This window comes from Elgaria multicarinata, chromosome 9, assembly GCF_023053635.1.
Source record: "Elgaria multicarinata webbii isolate HBS135686 ecotype San Diego chromosome 9, rElgMul1.1.pri, whole genome shotgun sequence".
Lineage (NCBI taxonomy): Eukaryota > Metazoa > Chordata > Lepidosauria > Squamata > Anguidae > Elgaria > Elgaria multicarinata.
In genome coordinates, this window is record NC_086179.1 from 60,572,787 (window position 1) to 60,590,152 (window position 17,366).

Consider the following 17,366-nt stretch of genomic DNA (forward strand, 5'->3'; position numbering starts at 1 on the left):
GGAACCCACCGAAGCCGCCCGGCGTCCTGCTCGGCCCCGCCCACCACCTCCACCACCTCTTGCTTAAGCTCGGGAATTCCTCGCTGCCACTTCCCTTTCGCTTCGGGTTCGCTTTCCGAATTCTACGCATGCGTCGTAGCCCGCCCCAACGGGCTTGGGCCATCGAGAAGGAAGGCGGGGAGGAGGCTTTCCCCCCAAACCGAAAGAAAGCTATCCAAAAGACAGCGGGGCGTTTCACCCTCTTCCGCTCTTGGCGACTCGGAATGTATGGGGCTTTGTGAGCGGGACGGGTTCCTCAGCGGCTCTTCCCACGCTGGCCGGTAATGGTTCAGTCCCTCCCCCTCTTTTTTCTGTTTTTGGTCCTCCTTTCCGTTCCTGGCCTTTGGGGCGGCCCCTATTATTTTGAGGAAGGTGGTATGCTCTGCTTCTCTGGTCCCGCCTCTTTATCCCCTCCTGTATTGGGTGGCAGGTGGAAGCTGCCTTTCATGGCCGGGACCGTCCCTGCCAGGTGTTTTGTTTTGAACAGCCCGAACCCTCCTCAGGCTTACGAAGAAGTTTCAACGAACTTTGGGGCAGGCAAAAAAGAATTCTGCTTCGGGTAGTGGGGTGGGGGTGGGTGGGTGGATGTCGCGGTGGTCGTGGGGATGGGGGGGTATACTGAGCCCAGTCCTCCCCACCATGCTGCCCCAAAACAGAGAGGCAGGAGGAAGAGGAGGGACAAGACGGCGGAGCGTGCTGCTTCTCCTTTCGCGTGGCTGATGCGTTCTCGCTGCAGGCGGGACGGTGGTGGTGCTCTGCACCGCAGTGGGGATCGCGCTGCTCCTACATGATTACTCGCGCCCTCCTCTCCCTTGGAAGGATTAGGCAATTAATGGCTGCACAGCGAGGCCCTCACTTGCCCTCTCTCGCTGAAAGGCGCGACCTGCTTGCTCTCCCTCTCTTTGGCACAGTAGGGCCAGTGGAGGGCGTGGGGTGGGGCTGTGAATCCATTCTGGGTTCCAGTCAGAAGCAGCCAGAACTCTAAAGGAGCTATCCAAGGTGCTAAGCCTAAGGTTCAGCACCTTGGATAGCTCCGTTAGAGTTCTGACTTGAACCCAGAATGGATTCACAGCCCCACCGAAAATGGACCCACCAGCCTCCACTGGGTAGGGTGGATCAGGTCCAGCGGGGGCCACCCAGAGTAAGCTAGCCGACGCTATGGTTGCTCCTCACAGGAGCAGCTGCCACCCCTGCTTGCGTTCCTTCCATTCTGGGCGGCACAGTAGGGATTCTGGGCCCAATCCCCACCACGCACCACCCAGTGAGCATGTGCAACGGGGCAGGTTGAGCAAGAGGATGAAGCTGCTGTTCTTTGCACAAGCAATAAACTGCTTGCTTACGTGCCTCGGTTCCCCCTTTGGGTGGAGTGGTGGTGGGTTTGAGCTTGCCTGTGCTACCTGGAGAGGGAGGGAGAACAAGTGGGCAAAGGCCTGCCTCTCTCTCTCTCTCTCTCAGCAGTGCCATAGGGCCAAATCCACCACATGTGCTGCCTAGAGAGAGAGGATGAGCTGTTGAATGAGGGTAGCAGCTCCTCCTGCAAGGCAGCCCTGCTGCCTCTTCTTCTCCCCACCTGGCCATCTAAAGAGAGTAACACACCAGCAGCCTCTTCCATTGGCTCACCTGCAATTGCTGGGCACAGCACAGAAGACCCCACCCTTACCATTGTACCTCCCAAAAGGAGATGGCAGGTGAGCAACTGAAGGCAGCCGCTGCCATTCCTTGCACTTTTTGTGGGCCCGAGAACAGCAGCTGCCCTGTGGAGCCTGTCCTCTGAACCAGAGGGGAAGGAAATGTTGTGCTGTTTCTGTACATGGCAGAGAGCAGCAGGAAAACCTCCCAAAGGGTGCTGCGCCTTAGCAGCAGCTGGGCAGTGCCAGTGGACCCTCCCAAAGTACTGGACCATCAGCAGCTGCCCTAAGGTGCCAACCCTTGACATCAGTTCCCTGATGCTGGTCCTGCTAGTCCTTTCTTTAATTCACTGACTATATTTTTGGTATGTTGCAGTAGAGGGCAGCAGTGAGTGTAAATAGATGTGCAAAATATGACACATTTATTTTAAGAGGATAAGAAGCTTCTGCTACACATTCTACAGTGTTTATTCAACCATCGTTCAGAAATATATTTTTTGCATGAGATTTTGGCGTTGGTACTATATACAGTAGAGTTTAAAAATACGCTGGCTTTGTTTAAATTAAAACAAATGTAAACTACTTCCACTAAGTTTAACTTCTCCTGATGTACTCCCATTCTCAACACACATAAACACATTCTGAGAGTTGGCTTGATCAATCTTTTTTCCAGGCTGTACAATATTGGAATGGAAGAAGATTCTAGAACAGCAGTGACACTCCACTCTTGCACTTATGTGAATGATCATGTTGGCTTCTGTGGAAATATAAAAACATTCCCAAGTGACTTCATAGTGACAGAAATTAATACATTTGGACAGTTAGTTAATGAGATTGCAACAGATTCCGTTCACAATTCCAGTGGAAACCTTTCTGAACAAACTAGGAGCTATCAACAGAATTCCAGAATTCTAAGGCTGGCTTTTCCAGAACCATGCATGGATGAGGGATATTGCAGAGTGCAAGATGATAGTATTCACTGTACCTCAGAATGTCATCCTTCCTCTGTTGGAGAAATTGAAGACGGTAAAGCTAATAATGTGCTTGAATGCCACCTTGACAAAACTGTCACGTTGGACTCTTTCTTAGATAAATCTGTAAGGCAGCAACTTAATCAGTTTGCTTGCAAAGTAAAAGCAGCATGGGATTCAAAATCTGAGACAGACGTTCTACTTACTGAATTCTCTCTTGGGCCAATCCTTGACAAGAAGGTTCGAGCCAGCTTGCATGGCGCAATCAGACAAGAATACCCTTTCTTAGTCACTGTTACAAAATGTGGTGAGATTGCCATAAAAGCAAACCAGGACTTCCAAGAACTCTGCCAGCTGGTGTCCGAAGAGGAGGCGTGTGGTTTTCTAAAATTTTTAGATGCCAAATTAGAAAATTCAAAGTTTGCTTTTAGACCTGATGAGAATAAGGAACACCGTAAGGTGGTTCACCATTTTCTCAGTAAAAAATTTGGAAAGCTTGTGGAAACAAAGTCTTTCCCTGACTCTCAGCAAAAGGTTGTAATTATGGTGAGGTTTCGTGAGAAAAGTGGATCTAGGAAAAGGGCTAATGCTGACAGCAGGGAGGAGCAGGAATCTTATACTGGTAAGTGTGAAAAAAAAACACTTTTCTGAAAGCCTCTAAAAAATATTGTGTCAGATTCTTTTTCAGTGAAATCTATGTTAAGTAAAATAACTATTAAGAAAAATACACAACCAACTCCCTTAAAAGACCAGAAACAACAGATGCAGGGAAGGCTAGATTCAGATGCATGTCCATTTTATAATGTGGATTCAGGCATGAGCTTTCTGGTGCAGTTACTGTGCTTGGGCTGTGGGTGGAGGAAATCCCTTTTTATCCACAGGGCAATGAGGGTGGGAATATGGGCCCTACAGCCACCATTTTGGGCAACTGGATTAGGGCCTAATTTAGCAGAGCATCATGTCAGTGCCGGCATGTTATAGCAGCCTGGAAAATTTATTTCTGAAGACCAAGGTAGATGGAGTGCCATTCCTGAAAGTAGCAACTGTGTGAAGGGATTTAAAGAGGGGTGGACAACTTTGGGATGTCTGGGGGACATTTCCTCCCATAGGGTGCTGAGGAACCCTCCAAATAAGTCATAAAAAGGCTTCATTATGCTAGTGTCGTAAATGGGTCAAATATCACTTGTTTTTAAGCTTAATTTGACCTCTTTGATGCTTTATAGTGCTAATATGTACAATTTTTGTTGGAGGTGCATGCTGCCCTGGTTTAAAGTGTAAATGGCATGGGTGGGTTCCCCATCTCGGATCATGTTCCTGCCCAGATCCTTAGGTCATCTTTGGAGGCCTTCCTCTAAATGTCCATGTGAAAGGAAGCTAGGTGGATGGCTACGAGAGAGAGAGCCTTCTCAGTGATGGCACACCACTTAAGGAATAAACTCCCGAAAGAGGTTCACCTGGCACTTACGTTGTTATCTATTTAGTGCAAAGCAAAGACCTTTCTTTTCTCCCAGGCATTTTAGAGACTCATGCTTACTCTTTCTATCAACAGGAAAGCTTCCATTGATACCCATGAGAGCTTTCTCCTTCGTACCACTAGGTACAGAGGTTAACAGTTAATCCCTTCTGCCCCCATTGAAGGTCTGCTTCGGATCCCCCATGCCTGCAATTTGCATTTTAAAAAAACCTATTCGTGTAGTTTGTAACTGTGTGAATGAACATCTAGTTTGGATCTAGGTGAAAATTTTCTGGCCATGCCATTGAAAGGAGGTGGAGAAGGCTATCAATGGCTACTATTCCGAACGGCTATGTGTGACCTCCAGTATCAGAGGCAGCATGCCTATGCATGCCAGTTTCTGGGGAACAGTGGCAAGAGGGTGGTGCTGCACTCATGTTCTGCTTGTGGGCTTCTCCTGGGCAGCTAGTTGGCCACTGTGTGAACAGAATACTGGACTAGATGGACCTTTGGTCTGATCCAGCATGGCTCTTTTTATGTTCTAAAAGTATGAAATATCAAAGTCTCTTTTTATTTTGGCTATTGTACTAGAATTGGTACTGTAGCAGCTAAGATGTCATATCTGGAAAGTGCTTATCACATAGTGTGTCATAGAATGTTCTTGGTTTGTGGGGGAGCTACATGTACAGATAGGCAGCTACGATCATTTTGTTACTGCACTTACTGACATTTAGAAACGTCTTAAACCAGGGATTTCTATATAAGCTAGTTTAAATTCCATTGATCTCTTTAGAACAAAGTTTAAGCAGTAAAGAATCCCATCTTGCCTATCTCTCAACTGATTCCTACTTGATCGTATCAACAAATACTGCTTTTGTACAGCTCTTGGAGGGGCATCATTTATACACTCAGGGCAAAACATTCTAACTGGGTGCACTGACTTTGTAATAATGTTGTTGCAGCTTTTACTCTCCAAAAAGAGAACCTGGAAACCCTTGAAGCAATTAGTTATTTGTCTTCTGAACTTGGTGTGCTTCCTTCAGACTTCAGTTACACAGGCATTAAAGACAAGAAGGCTATTACATACCAAGCTATGGTTGTGAAGAAGGTGACTCCTAAAAGGTACAAAAATCAGCATCATTATTTGAATAAAATTCTGTGTTTCTTTTTTTTTTTACTTTGACCATCTATTAAAGATTGCAGATTAAAAAGATGTACCATTTTATTTCAATTCCTTAACATTTTGAAACAAAATAGAAGGTTAGAATTGATATTAGAGAAGTGAATATTTGATATTAGAGAAACTAATAAAAGGTATTCAGTCCTTAACAAAATCTCAGTCTTTTTTCCCCTTTATTCATATGTTAAGTTTGTCATACGGGCTTCTCCCATATGTTATCTAACCTTTCTTAAATGGCTGGAGTTGCAGAAACAATCTTGAAGCTGTTACTGTGTATATGGTATGAACCCTTTGAGCTCCATCAGGCAGAGGGAAATCATGTTTCCCTACCGTTGCTTCTCCACCCCCACTTTCATTGCTCATTACTTCCTCTTTTGAAAGAGGAAGTAAACAACATGCACATGGCCCATTCTGCTGGCCGTTCTGATTGCACTGCTTCTCCTGCACACAGCAGGAGATAGCAGCAAGTTCCGTCTTAATTTTAATTCAGACTCACTGGGGTGTTTTTTTGTGACATGGAGAAGGCAAGAAGGGGTGGGAGGCGCTCGGAAGGCAGACAACATCATGAGAGGGGCCCGCAAAAATCCGTGAGTGCCCAGTAACGAGTGTGCAATCAAACGCTCATCTGATGGAGCTCCCAACTGAAAATAGCAGAATATGTTCATAGAAATAATAGGTGATAGAAATTGCCCTTTCTTCAATATTTCTAGCATTTAGAATTATAGTTCTTATTTATTTTTATTTGGATGTATGCAGTGATATGACATGTAGACATCACCTTAAAACAATTTTCTTTTATATCCCTTTCAAAGAAAAGTAGTGTCCACAGTTCTAGAGAATTTTTAATCGAAGTTGGTAGAGATCGTCATATTCTAGTGAATTACATAGTTCAAAGAAGAAGTACTTCCTTTTGGCTGTCCCGAATCTCCCACAAATCATCTTCATTGGATGATACTAGAATCAGCTTCTAGTGTTATGAGAGAAGAAGTTTGGGAGGTCATGGTCTATAGTTCAATAAAAATGTTGACCCAATTAACATTTTTATTGAACTATTCACCATGACCCTCAAAAGGCTGAATTTTGCATCCCTCTCTGAAACTGTGAAGGAAAGTTTAGGTAAACTTTAAAGTGGGGTGGGCATTACATGGGTTCTGGCCCAAGTAGCCTCTCTTTGCCACCACAGCGGTTACCTGCTAAATTTTGGTAGAAAGTGTTGATTTCTTTCCTTTAAAATAGGTGTGTGTGTGCTATTTTGAAGCTTTTCTTTCCTTCCTCTGTTGCACCACCAAATTTCCGTGGTAAGTTTGGCGGTTGCTGGGCAGGAATTGCTCCCAGTATGGTTTGGGGAGAGGCAATGTGGTCTCCCGACCCCTGGAGTCGCCCACCCCTGCTGTAAAGTGATGAGGGCAATAGAAACGGTTTCAAAGCCATCAGTGTTTGATTCATAAGCTGTTTCCTTGAGTATCATAAGGATGGAAATGATTTCCCATCACTTCAAAGTATTGATTAGCTGGTACTTGAGAAACATGTTTACTTTGGGTGTTTATCCTACAGCTAGACATTTAGCAAAATGGTATAGTGTTACTTGCCTTCAGAGAGATTTTCACAGTTAATGGGCTGAACCTTTAATTTTCATTCTCTCAGCTCTGATCCCTGAAAATCTGTTGCTCATCAAAGGGAAACTTTGCACTGCGACCCTCTCTAAACCGGAATGACTCTGTGCTTGTCAGCCTTACAAAAACAAACTCGTAGGGCCGTTTCTCTCCTTGGGTGTGTAACGTACATGCTTATAATTGGAAACACAGGCAGCAGTTCAAATATCTGGCCTCGAAGTGTTCACTTAATCTTTCAGTTCTTAGACATCTGCAGTCCCTTTTCAAGCAAAGGAAATGTTCGGGTTGTTCTGTTTTCCAAGCAGAACTGCAGCAGAATTGTGTGTGAAATTGTGGTAGCATGTTAAAAATGTAATGTAGGTTAAGTCTCCATCAAAGCTACTTACTTTTTCAAAGTACTCCGTACAGTCTGTTACCAGTTAGTCCTTCTCCTTTATAAGCTTTTTTTTAAAAAAGAGCCCTTTCATTGAACACTATTCTTTTCCCTGCCTGTCTTAGCGTTCAAGAACAAGAACTTCCCATCTGCAGTATGCAGTGCACCTGAACTAAGTGGCAAAAGCTTCCAGCAAGATCCTCTTGTTTTAGTTTCAGTTGATATTGCTTAGAATGCGTTTGCTTTTCATCTTTTAAGTTCCTTTGCATGCCCTTGTATAGTAAAACAAAACCCAGCAAGGTCAATACAATCTCTTCTTCAGGAACTCAGGGTGGCATTATCTTGACTGTCGTAACCATAGAGGGTCCATCCCCTCCTTATTTCTTAAAAGCAACACACTTGTAGTTTATTTAAAATGATTGCCACTTTTTTTCTTTTCTTTTTTTGCTAATTTTTTTAAACAGCTAATAATAATAGAAATGTAAAACAATACGGCACAAAATTTGCAATTGTCTTTTTTTCCTGCAGGTTCAAAGAACTTGGTAGCGCAATTGGGAAAAAAGGACTCTGTGTCTCTAATGTACATGCTGTGAGCCGCCCACTTCGGCTTGGTCAGCTGCAAGGAAATCACTTCGATATCATTGTGAGAGGTTTAAAACCTCGGAATTGTGACTGTTCTGCCAATCTAACCGAGAGAATTTGTGAAGCAATTGAGAATGTCAAGGTAAATGTCTCTAACCTTCATGCTTCCTATGCTTTAAGTGCATGTTCTGTATGTACTGTATAAAATGGCAAACATCACTTTAAGTTTTCTTTTTAATTTTGTAGAAAAATGGTTTTATAAATTACTATGGACCTCAGCGATTCGGACAAGGGCAGAATATTCAGACGGATGAAATCGGCTTGGCTTTGCTGAATGGAGAACTGGTACTTGCTTAAATATTTTATACTGCTCTTCCTCCTAAAAGCTTGGGGTAGCATACATAGTTCTCCTACTTCATTTTATCATCACAATAGCCATGTGATGTAGGTTAGGTGCAAGATCATCCAGGGAGTGTCACAACTGGGTGGGGCTTGAACCCAGGTTTCTTAGTTTGACCCTGTACCACATTGGCTCTTTTTCTTCATGGGTAAAGGTCTAATCATCCTTAGTTCTGATTGAATAATCAATTGCTTATCCACCCACTCTCCTGGTATGCCTGGGAGAACCCTGATTTACAAAGCCCATTCCCAGAGAAGTTTGGCTCCCAAATTGTCACAGTGGCTGCAAGAATCATTTCAGAATCATACACAAAGCAACATAGTGTTTGTGTTTGCTTCTTTTAAAGGTTAAAGCTGTAAAATTATTTTTCACACCAGAAGATTTGGATGATCCTGTAAATAAGGCAAAGAAATACTTTCTTCAGACTGGTAAATATGTCATTTCTGATTTCTACCCATAAATATATATTATGGGATGAAAACTTTGCTGCGCAAGTAGGATGAAACTCAGGGATCTGTTACCATAAGAACATTCTCAGTACTGGCTCTTTACACTATTGACCTTATTTGCATCTTCTTTACACTATTTACACTTTACACTATTGACCTTATTTTATTTGCATCTTCAAATTCATTATTTTGCATCTTTAAACTGAAAATTGTTTTTGAATATATTTATATAGCATCTCATAACCTAGAAATAACTAATAATTTTGGAAAAATTTCCACTGAGAATTAATAGCAAGGATGGGGTGGGGAGCTGAAAAAAGATATGTGTTGTTTGCTCTACAAAAACTGCACTAATGTTGTCATTTACAGTGCATAGCAATTTTAGTTTTAGTTACAGGTTTAAATGTTGTGTAATTCAGTCTACTACCAGCCTTTTACAGATTCTCACCTGCAGTTTGGAGAAGAGTAGAAATAGCAGGCAGTTTCTCTCACTGTTTCTTATCTAATCCAAACGTTTGTGCAAGCAATACCAACCTCCGCCTCTCATCCAAGCTTTGAAGAGAAACTGAGTTTAAATAAGGGAAAATCTCTCTTTTTTCATATCCAAGTACAAGTGACAGAAATCTTTGCCACACCTTGAAAACGTTTTGCACATGCTAGAGGGCTTGGAGTAGGGCAGAGTTGGTAGCGAGGCTCAAAGGAGGCTGGATAGAAAACCAAGCCGATGCTTATGGGCATTCTAAAACCTCAACCATGGTCAATGATTGACCACAAACCAGAGTTTGAAGTCAGCGCATAAAAGTGTAGCTTGAGTTAACCACATTTAGGTATTAACACCAAGCAAACCCTGGTTAAGGCATTCTTCATGCCTCTTCAGCCTCTCTACTTGCGAAGTAAAAAGTTGGGCTTGCTTATGTCTCCTTGCTTAACTTGTTGAGCTAAGCCTTGCCCAGCAAGTTAAACTGTAGTTCTGTTATTCATTTAAAAAATGGGGAAGGTGTGGCCCTCCAGACATTGTTGGACTGCAGTTCCCATAATCCCTCATTATGGGTGTTGCAATCTAACAACATCTAGAAGGCCACATCAAAAATTTAGAATCTTTGTCAGGGTTAACACACCAAGCCGTTTATAGGGTGGCCATATGTCTTCATTTACAGAGGACGGTCCTCTATTTCAAGAGTTGTCTTGTTCAAGTCTGTTTTTGAGATACAGAAGCATAAAAAGGTAGAGCATTGAAATTGCTCATCAGCGGTTAGCACCTGGAAAGCAGACTGAACAGGCACACAGGCCCCTGGTCAAAGTCTGTCCAACTATGGAGACATATATTGTATTTCTAAATCTGCATCTATACATATAAATTACCATATGCACGTTTTATGCAAATCCATGTTCTCTTGTCATGTTCAGTGATGCATTTGCTTGCTTGCTTTGCATAATTACCCATTCGACATGGTTAGCACTAATATGATGTCAGCACCAGACTTTAATTATTTTCTTAAAACAACAACAACACGTATGTGACTTGTAAGTTCATTGTGTGGTAGAGTTATGTAGTTATTGCAGTTCCCTCTATGAGAGGATCAGTTTATGCGACCTTAATATGGGCTATATTAGTCTTGTCCATCAAAACCATTTCTGTAATGTAACATTTTCCTTTGATTTCTGAACATTCACCAGAATGTTTCATTTCCATCTTGTGCTTTCCCCTGTTGGGGCTTTTTCCCCCCCTGCACTGATCACAGTGTAACTTCAGGTCCCTAGCGAGTTGACTACTTCACTAATGTAACTTACTTCTTCTTCGAACTGCCAGGAATTAATTGCTTTTCTGTGTCCTAAAGAACTGTGTAGTATTGGGAGGCAATCATCGCCTCACAGAGCAGCTTCTATATTTCAGAATATACCACCACGTTAGATCATTTACAGAACCTTTTTAAATGCAAGTACCCCCACCCCACTCCCAAGATTGTACATTTGTCCACGTTGGGAGATAAGTAGATGTAGACTGTGCTGTACTTCCAAAAGCAAATACACGTGTGTGATGAGTTTTGCAGATGCAAACCTCCTTGGAAGATGGCTTTATGAAAATGTAATTTCTAATTCTTCCATAAAGGCACTATTCTTCATTGATGAAAATAAGCAAAGATTTATCCCCCGCCCACACCCTCCTGCAAAGATCTGTTTATAAGGAGATGTTGCCTTCTCTGGCTCTCAGTTTCCATCAGCTCCATTTGCCCTTAATGATGTCATTGTGTAGCCAAAGCTGCATAGCATCAGGACGTTAGCCCACCCCCTCTACCACCCCAGATAAGCTGGAATCACCAGTGTGACTAATCCAAGAAGAAGAAAGAAGTAGCAATTGGGGAGAAATAGTGGGGAAGCAATAACAGTGAACAGGACTGAAACATGTAAAAATACTCTCCAACAAAACATTTGGGGGAAATATTTGTCCCACTCCAAAATCTCTTTTTTTGATTTGTAAAGTGGGGAGAATTTGGCACAGACCCTGTTCTACCCAGTGGTGCAACTAGTGCTGGTTCTTGAGGCTAAAGTCCAGGGCCTGGCAGTCCAAGGTCCCCCCAATGTCCACTTAGAGAGTAGCAGGAGATGGAGTCCCCAGCATAAGCCCAATGACTGGCGTCCCTGCCAGGGCTGATATTGCTTGCTGCAGCATCCTTCTAACTTTTAAATCATATTGTAGCCTGGAGGCAGTCCAATTGGCCATGATTTGAGTTGCTCATTTTAAAATTCTAACTTTTTCTACAACAAAATCATGCTTGTTTTCAAGTAAATGCGTTTAGCATCAGGGTTGCAGAGTCAATCTCCATTTTATTCCTGTAGTTGTGACGGGGCTGTGGTTAAACGTATGGTTGAAGTTGGCAAATGGTTTTGGTGTTGTTGTAAAACCGGGAATGGTGGCAGGGAGGGGAGAAGAGAAGGGTCGGTGGCATCTGAAGTGATTCATGTGGCTATTGAAAAGGCCATCCAGTCCCCTCCTCCATAAGACTATTAAGTCCAGCATCTAAAATTACCTAGGTGCACCATTGGTTTCACACTATCCCCTCCCTCCTGTTAATATTACTTGTTTTAGCTTTTTAAAGTCAAACATCAAATAACTCCGAGTGGGCCTACATGCATGTTGAAAGCCGTTGCTCTTCCTCTGCAAAAGGCAAGAAAACTCAACGCATGCGTCTGGAACCAGTGCTGGGGAGAAAGCAGCTGGAAGCAAGGCCTTGAAAGGGAAAGTCATGGGCAACTGAGTAAGAGTTGGGATCGGCACCACCCACCACCTCCGTGCTGAAAGATCCTGCCCTTTTGGCCCCAACCTGCAATTGAGATGCAGCACCTGGCCTTTGAAGGAATGCATTAGAAGCAGCGTGTGTAACTCTACCCTTAATCAGTTTCTCTCTCCTGCCTTTTAGAGGATGCCAAAGGTACCCTTGCAATGCTGCCTAACTTTAAAGTAAGAGAGAAGATGTTACTGCGTGCCTTGAACCGTTACGGGATCACTCAGGACGGCTGCGCACGAGGATGGCTCAGCATTCCTCACTCCATGCGCATTTTCTATGTTCATGCGTATTGCAGTAAAATTTGGAATGAGGCTGCATCCTACCGGGTTAAGCTCTATAGCACAAGAGTCGTGGCTGGCGATCTCATCTTTTCTGAAAAATGTACCGAAAGCTGTTCGCTGAGTGACAAGGTAAACAGGAGCTTGAAAAATATTGATAACCTATCTGGTTCAGGAGCTCTGATTTCAGCTACCTTATGTGGCCTCTTTGTATATTTTTTAATTAAAATTTTGATGAGCCACTTGCTCTTCTAGATGCTAATGTTTATAAATAAACATTAGACGCTGTGCTTAAAGAGGTGCTTTTGGCAGGGGCATTGAACTTGCTTATTTTGTCATGTATGTTTATGAGAACTGAAAGCATCAGGCATTTAAGGAACTATAGCAGCCTTCTCCTTCCAGATATTTTGGGCTTCAGCTCCCAGCAGCTCCCGCCAGTATGGTCAATAGACAGGCATGCTGGGACTTGCATTTTAAAACAACTGGAGGGCACCAGGTTGGGGAAGGCTGCACTATAGCATGATCCAGGAGGCTGAATGTGTAAAATGGGTTAGTGCTGCCCTTGGTCTAAGATGATTATATGTTAAATTGTGTGTCAGAGCACATGCTCAAAATTATTCAGGGAGTTGGTTGATGCAGGATGTGGTGAGTTGCAACCTAGACACAAGTTGAAGAGTTTCCAAGTCTGGTTAACATGCCCACTGTAACTCAGAACATCCTAATGCTAGGCAGGGGTAAGCAGAAGGTAAGATCTCCAGATGTTTGGACTTCCAGGTCCCATAAACACCTGCCAACATGACCAGTGGTCAGGACTGCTGGAAGTTGAAGTTCCAAACATCTGGAAATCTACCTTCTTCCCACGCTTGCTCTAGAGGAAGGTCCTACAATGTGGCAAAACACTACAACCTCATGTTCTTCAGCAAGAAACCTGAAAAGCTGAGCTTTGTATCCATTTGCCAACTTTGCAGAACACTGTTTAAATTTCAAGTTTTATTGTATACACTTGGTGCTGAGACCTTTTTTTGGTAGAAGCGATCTGATGGTTAGAGGAAGAAGTACATGTATTACATCTGGGCTCCCGTTGCTCAAGACAGCATATATGGGTCTCCTCACCACCCCATTTTATCCTCATAACAGCCTTGTGAGGTTGGTTAGGCTGAGATGTAGTGACTAGCCCAAGGTCACCCAATCAGCTTCTTGACGGAGTGAAGATTTAAACCAGGGTCTTCGCAGTTCTAGTCCAACTTTACACTATTCTGGCTCTTGGAAAGAGAATTTAATTAATGTTATGGAAAAAAGGAAAGGAACCTCTCGTGCAAGCACTGACTCTTGGAGGGACGCCAGCTTTCGCTGACGTTTTCTTGGCAGGCCTTATATAGTGGGGTGGTTTGCCGTTGCCTTCCCCGGCCGTTATTACCTTTCCCCCAGCTAACTGGGTACTCATTTTACCGACCTCGGAAGGATGGAAGGCTGAGTTGACCTGAGCCGGCTGCCTGAAACCAGCTTCCGCTGGGATCGAACTCAGGCTGTGGGGAGAGTTTCAGCTGCAGAAACTGCTGCTTTACCGCTCTGCGCCACACGAGGCTCAGTAATTAATGTTATAACTTAAAATAAATAAACTAAATACATGTATGTCATGAGAAAGGGATGGGCAGGGCATAAAAGCCTCCCCACCCCCCCACAATATAGAAGCCTTCTGTAAACACTGTCTTGATTTCAAGCACTTTTCTGCTATAATAAGGACTAGGAACTGTTCCCCCCCCCGCCCCCTTAATTGAATGTATGTTTTCGTAAATTATGGCTAGGTATCAGATGAAATTCTGTGTGCATGGAATCACAGAAGAGAAATGGCTGTAACAAAGGGCCATTATAGATAATGCAACTATATTTCACCTTGGCTGAAAGGTGGGGTTAAAAACTCCTGGATAAATTAAAAATGAAAGAGACAGGTGGTTTTTAATCTGCCTTTTATTTTGTTCCAAAAGCTATTATGGAGACCAAATTCTGAAACTCAAAGGTCTGATCCAATAGGGAGCCCATGTACTCTTCAATCATGATGTTACTTCAGCGTGGCTAATACTTATATTGCATTCTTTACCATTTAAAGTGCCGTGTTCTGAGATTAGAAATGGGATAAGTGAGGATCCAAGAGTAATAGTTTTTCCTAATTTTTTGTTGGTTAAACCAAGCATTTTTCCTTGCAATAAATAACTTAGAAACACTTTCTCTTAAGAATGGTTAGGGCTGAAATCCTTTACTCTCACCTGAGAGTAGGTATGGATAGGGTTGTGCTATAGGTATGCATTTAGTTACAATTAGTTCACAGTCTACACTTTGTGTGTGTGTGTTTTAAAGCAACAGTTACCTTTTATTCTGTATCTTCAATTATTTGAAGGATAGGTTTCTATAATGAATAACTCTACTAAAAGGCATGCCTCTATACTTTTTATACCAGGTCCATGTGGTAACATCGGCAGAAGAAATGGCCAATCGATATGCAATAAATCAAGTAAGTTTGTTTAGAGGAGACCGGATGTGTTGCTTTGAATGAATAAAGGAACACTATGGGTTATATTCAGTGTTAGTCCTTCCTAGAGCAGACCCATTGAAATGAACGGGTCTTAAACCGAACTCACAATGGGCACAACCTTACGCTTGTAACATGGGATTTAGGTTAAGTGGCATAATGTGGTCATTAGGGTCGTTACTGGACAACATGAATTGAAAGGAATATGAGCCCATATCAGAGACCCCTTTGCAGGGAAATACTGATCTGGGTGCGTTTGGCAGGCATCTTCCACCGACCCTTTCCCGCATCCTTTTTTTGACCAGGAACTCACCTGTGTTTCTTCGTCCTTTGCCAGATCTGGATTTTTGAGGGCCCATGAGCAAGACACTTTCTGTGGGGGCCCTCCCTCAGTGAGTCCATTTTCTCACCACCGTGGCCACCAGCTGCTATTTCTCCTCTCCTCTTTCTTGTCATTTCTACTGCTTGCCTGTGTGACAGGTAGAGAACCAGTGATCAAGCAGACAGTGGTATCTCCTGTTCCTTCTTCTTACCACCACCATAGTCTGGGTCCGAGCAAGAGGCAGATAAAGAAGCAGGTTGTAATGCTGAAGATGAAGTGCACATCCAGGGAGCTCTTGTCAGTTGGCCCCTGCCAGGGCATGGGCCCTTGGCAATGCCCAGTCATGCCTACCCTTGACACTGGCCCTGCTAACCCTCTATGCAGCTTCCTGTGCCATGGTGCGAGGTGTGTGCGTGTATGTGCGTGTGTAACATGAAAATACACTCAGGCTACTTTTTTCCTCCCAAAGGTTATTCTTCCAATGGCTGGTTACAGTGTCCGATATCCCACTAATAAAGTGGGGGAGTGGTATCGCAAAAGGCTTGCCAATGATGGGCTTCAGATGCACCAGTTCAGACTTCCTGCATTACAGCTGAATGTGCCTGGCTGCTACAGACCGCTCCTGAAATACCCTCACAATCTGTCATATCGTTTCTCAAAAGGCAATGAAAATGAAATCGGGACAGGAGAGAGTCCCCGAAAGGATTCAGAAATGTCTCTTTATTTGACATTTTGGCTTGATCCTTCATGTTACGCAACTGTTTGTTTGGGAGAAATCATGAAGTGTGATCTTTAAATAACAACAACACAAATAACAATAACAATGTTCAGCACTACTTTCCAGGAACAGGATGCGCTCATTAAAGATGGCACAAGCTCAGTGGGGAGAAAAGTGGTGCTGAAAAGAATGCGTTGGAATTTATTTTATTCATATAATAAAAAGTCACTTTTGGGGATGAAACCAGTGTTTTGCATCAACTGTTTAGAAAACTGGAAGTAATAGAATTTAGAGAGACTGAGGATGCAATTCTGTACCCAACCATGATATCCTTCTGGATAGGTTGCCTGGGTTGGGAGTCGGTTCCACTCCTACTTGGATGGCCGATTCCAGAAGATGATGCTGGGGGATTATTGCTCTGTGCTGTGGCAACTAGGCCATGGGGTTCCACAGGGATCTGTTTTATCCTCGATGCTGTTGAACATCTACAGAGTGAGGTTATCCAGAAGTGTGGGCTGAGGTGTCATGAATAAGTGGATAACACCCAGTTCTACCTCTCTTTTTCATCAAACCCAGGGGAGGAAATAGCTGTTCTGAATCAGTGCCTGGGCACTGCAATGGACTGCATGAAGGCCAACAAACTGAGGCCTAATCTACACCAAGCAGGATATTGCACTATGAAAGTGGTATATAAAAGGCAGGAGCCACACCAAGCAGGATATAGTGGTGTGAAAGCAGTATATGGTATGTGTCAATGGGCACCAACAATTGTCAGTGCACTTCAATACTGCAATAAAGCAGTAGTGCGGCTCCTGCCTTTTACATACCACTTTCATAGTGCAATATCCTGTTCCGTGTAGATTAGGCCTGAGATTCAATCCAGACAATGGAAATACTGCTAGTGGGTGATTTGTATGACTGGCTAGGTGCTGTTCAACCTGTTCTGGAGGCAGTTGCACTCTCTCTAAAGGATCGGGTTTATAGTTTGGGGATGCTCTTGGATCCAGAACTGTTACTTGAGGCACAGGTAGCATTGAGCACCTTTTATCAGTTTAGGCTGATATACCAACTATGCCCTTATCTGCACATAGATAGCCTAGCTACAATTATCTATGCTCTAATAACCTCTCATCTAGATTACTGCAATGTGTTATATGTGGAGCTGCCTTTGAAAATGGTCTAGAAACTTCAGCTGGTCCATAACAGGGCAGCAAGATTGTTAACAGGGACTGGCCAATGGGTACTTTTCCAGTTTCACTGACTGCCAGTCCAGGTCCGGGCCTGATTCAAAGTGCTAGTATTAACATTCAAAGCCCTAAACAGCTTGGAGCCAGGTTATCTGAAGGAACGCCTCCTCCCATATGTACCTGCCCGTACCTTGAGATCATCTTCAGGGGTCCTTGGTGAGCCCCTACCAAAGGAAGTGAGGTGGGTGGCTACTGGGAGGAGGGCCTTTTCTGCTGTGGCTCCCCTGCTGTGGAATGAGCTGCCCAGAGAGGTTTGCCTGGCATCTATGTTGTACTCCTTCCAACACCAGGAGTACAAG

At 43.6% G+C, this 17,366-nt stretch overlaps 1 protein-coding gene across 2 annotated transcripts; it reads left to right on the top strand.

The window, feature by feature from the left end:
* The first annotated feature begins 247 nt into the window (after positions 1 to 247).
* On the top strand, positions 248 to 16,769 carry PUS7L (pseudouridine synthase 7 like). Of its 2 annotated transcripts, none has more exons than XM_063133980.1 (9): positions 248 to 320; positions 2,341 to 3,260; positions 5,054 to 5,213; positions 7,786 to 7,981; positions 8,086 to 8,184; positions 8,586 to 8,667; positions 12,108 to 12,385; positions 14,709 to 14,762; positions 15,572 to 16,769. In XM_063133980.1, exons 1-9 carry the CDS (start codon positions 268 to 270, stop codon positions 15,896 to 15,898), a joined length of 2,169 nt encoding a protein of 722 aa, XP_062990050.1. In that variant the 5' UTR covers positions 248 to 267; the 3' UTR covers positions 15,899 to 16,769. The 2 variants fall into 2 exon arrangements, with proteins under 2 accessions (XP_062990050.1, XP_062990049.1); XM_063133979.1 differs by lacking the exon at positions 248 to 320 and adding an exon at positions 1,490 to 1,727.
* Positions 16,770 to 17,366: the final 597 nt, after the last annotated feature.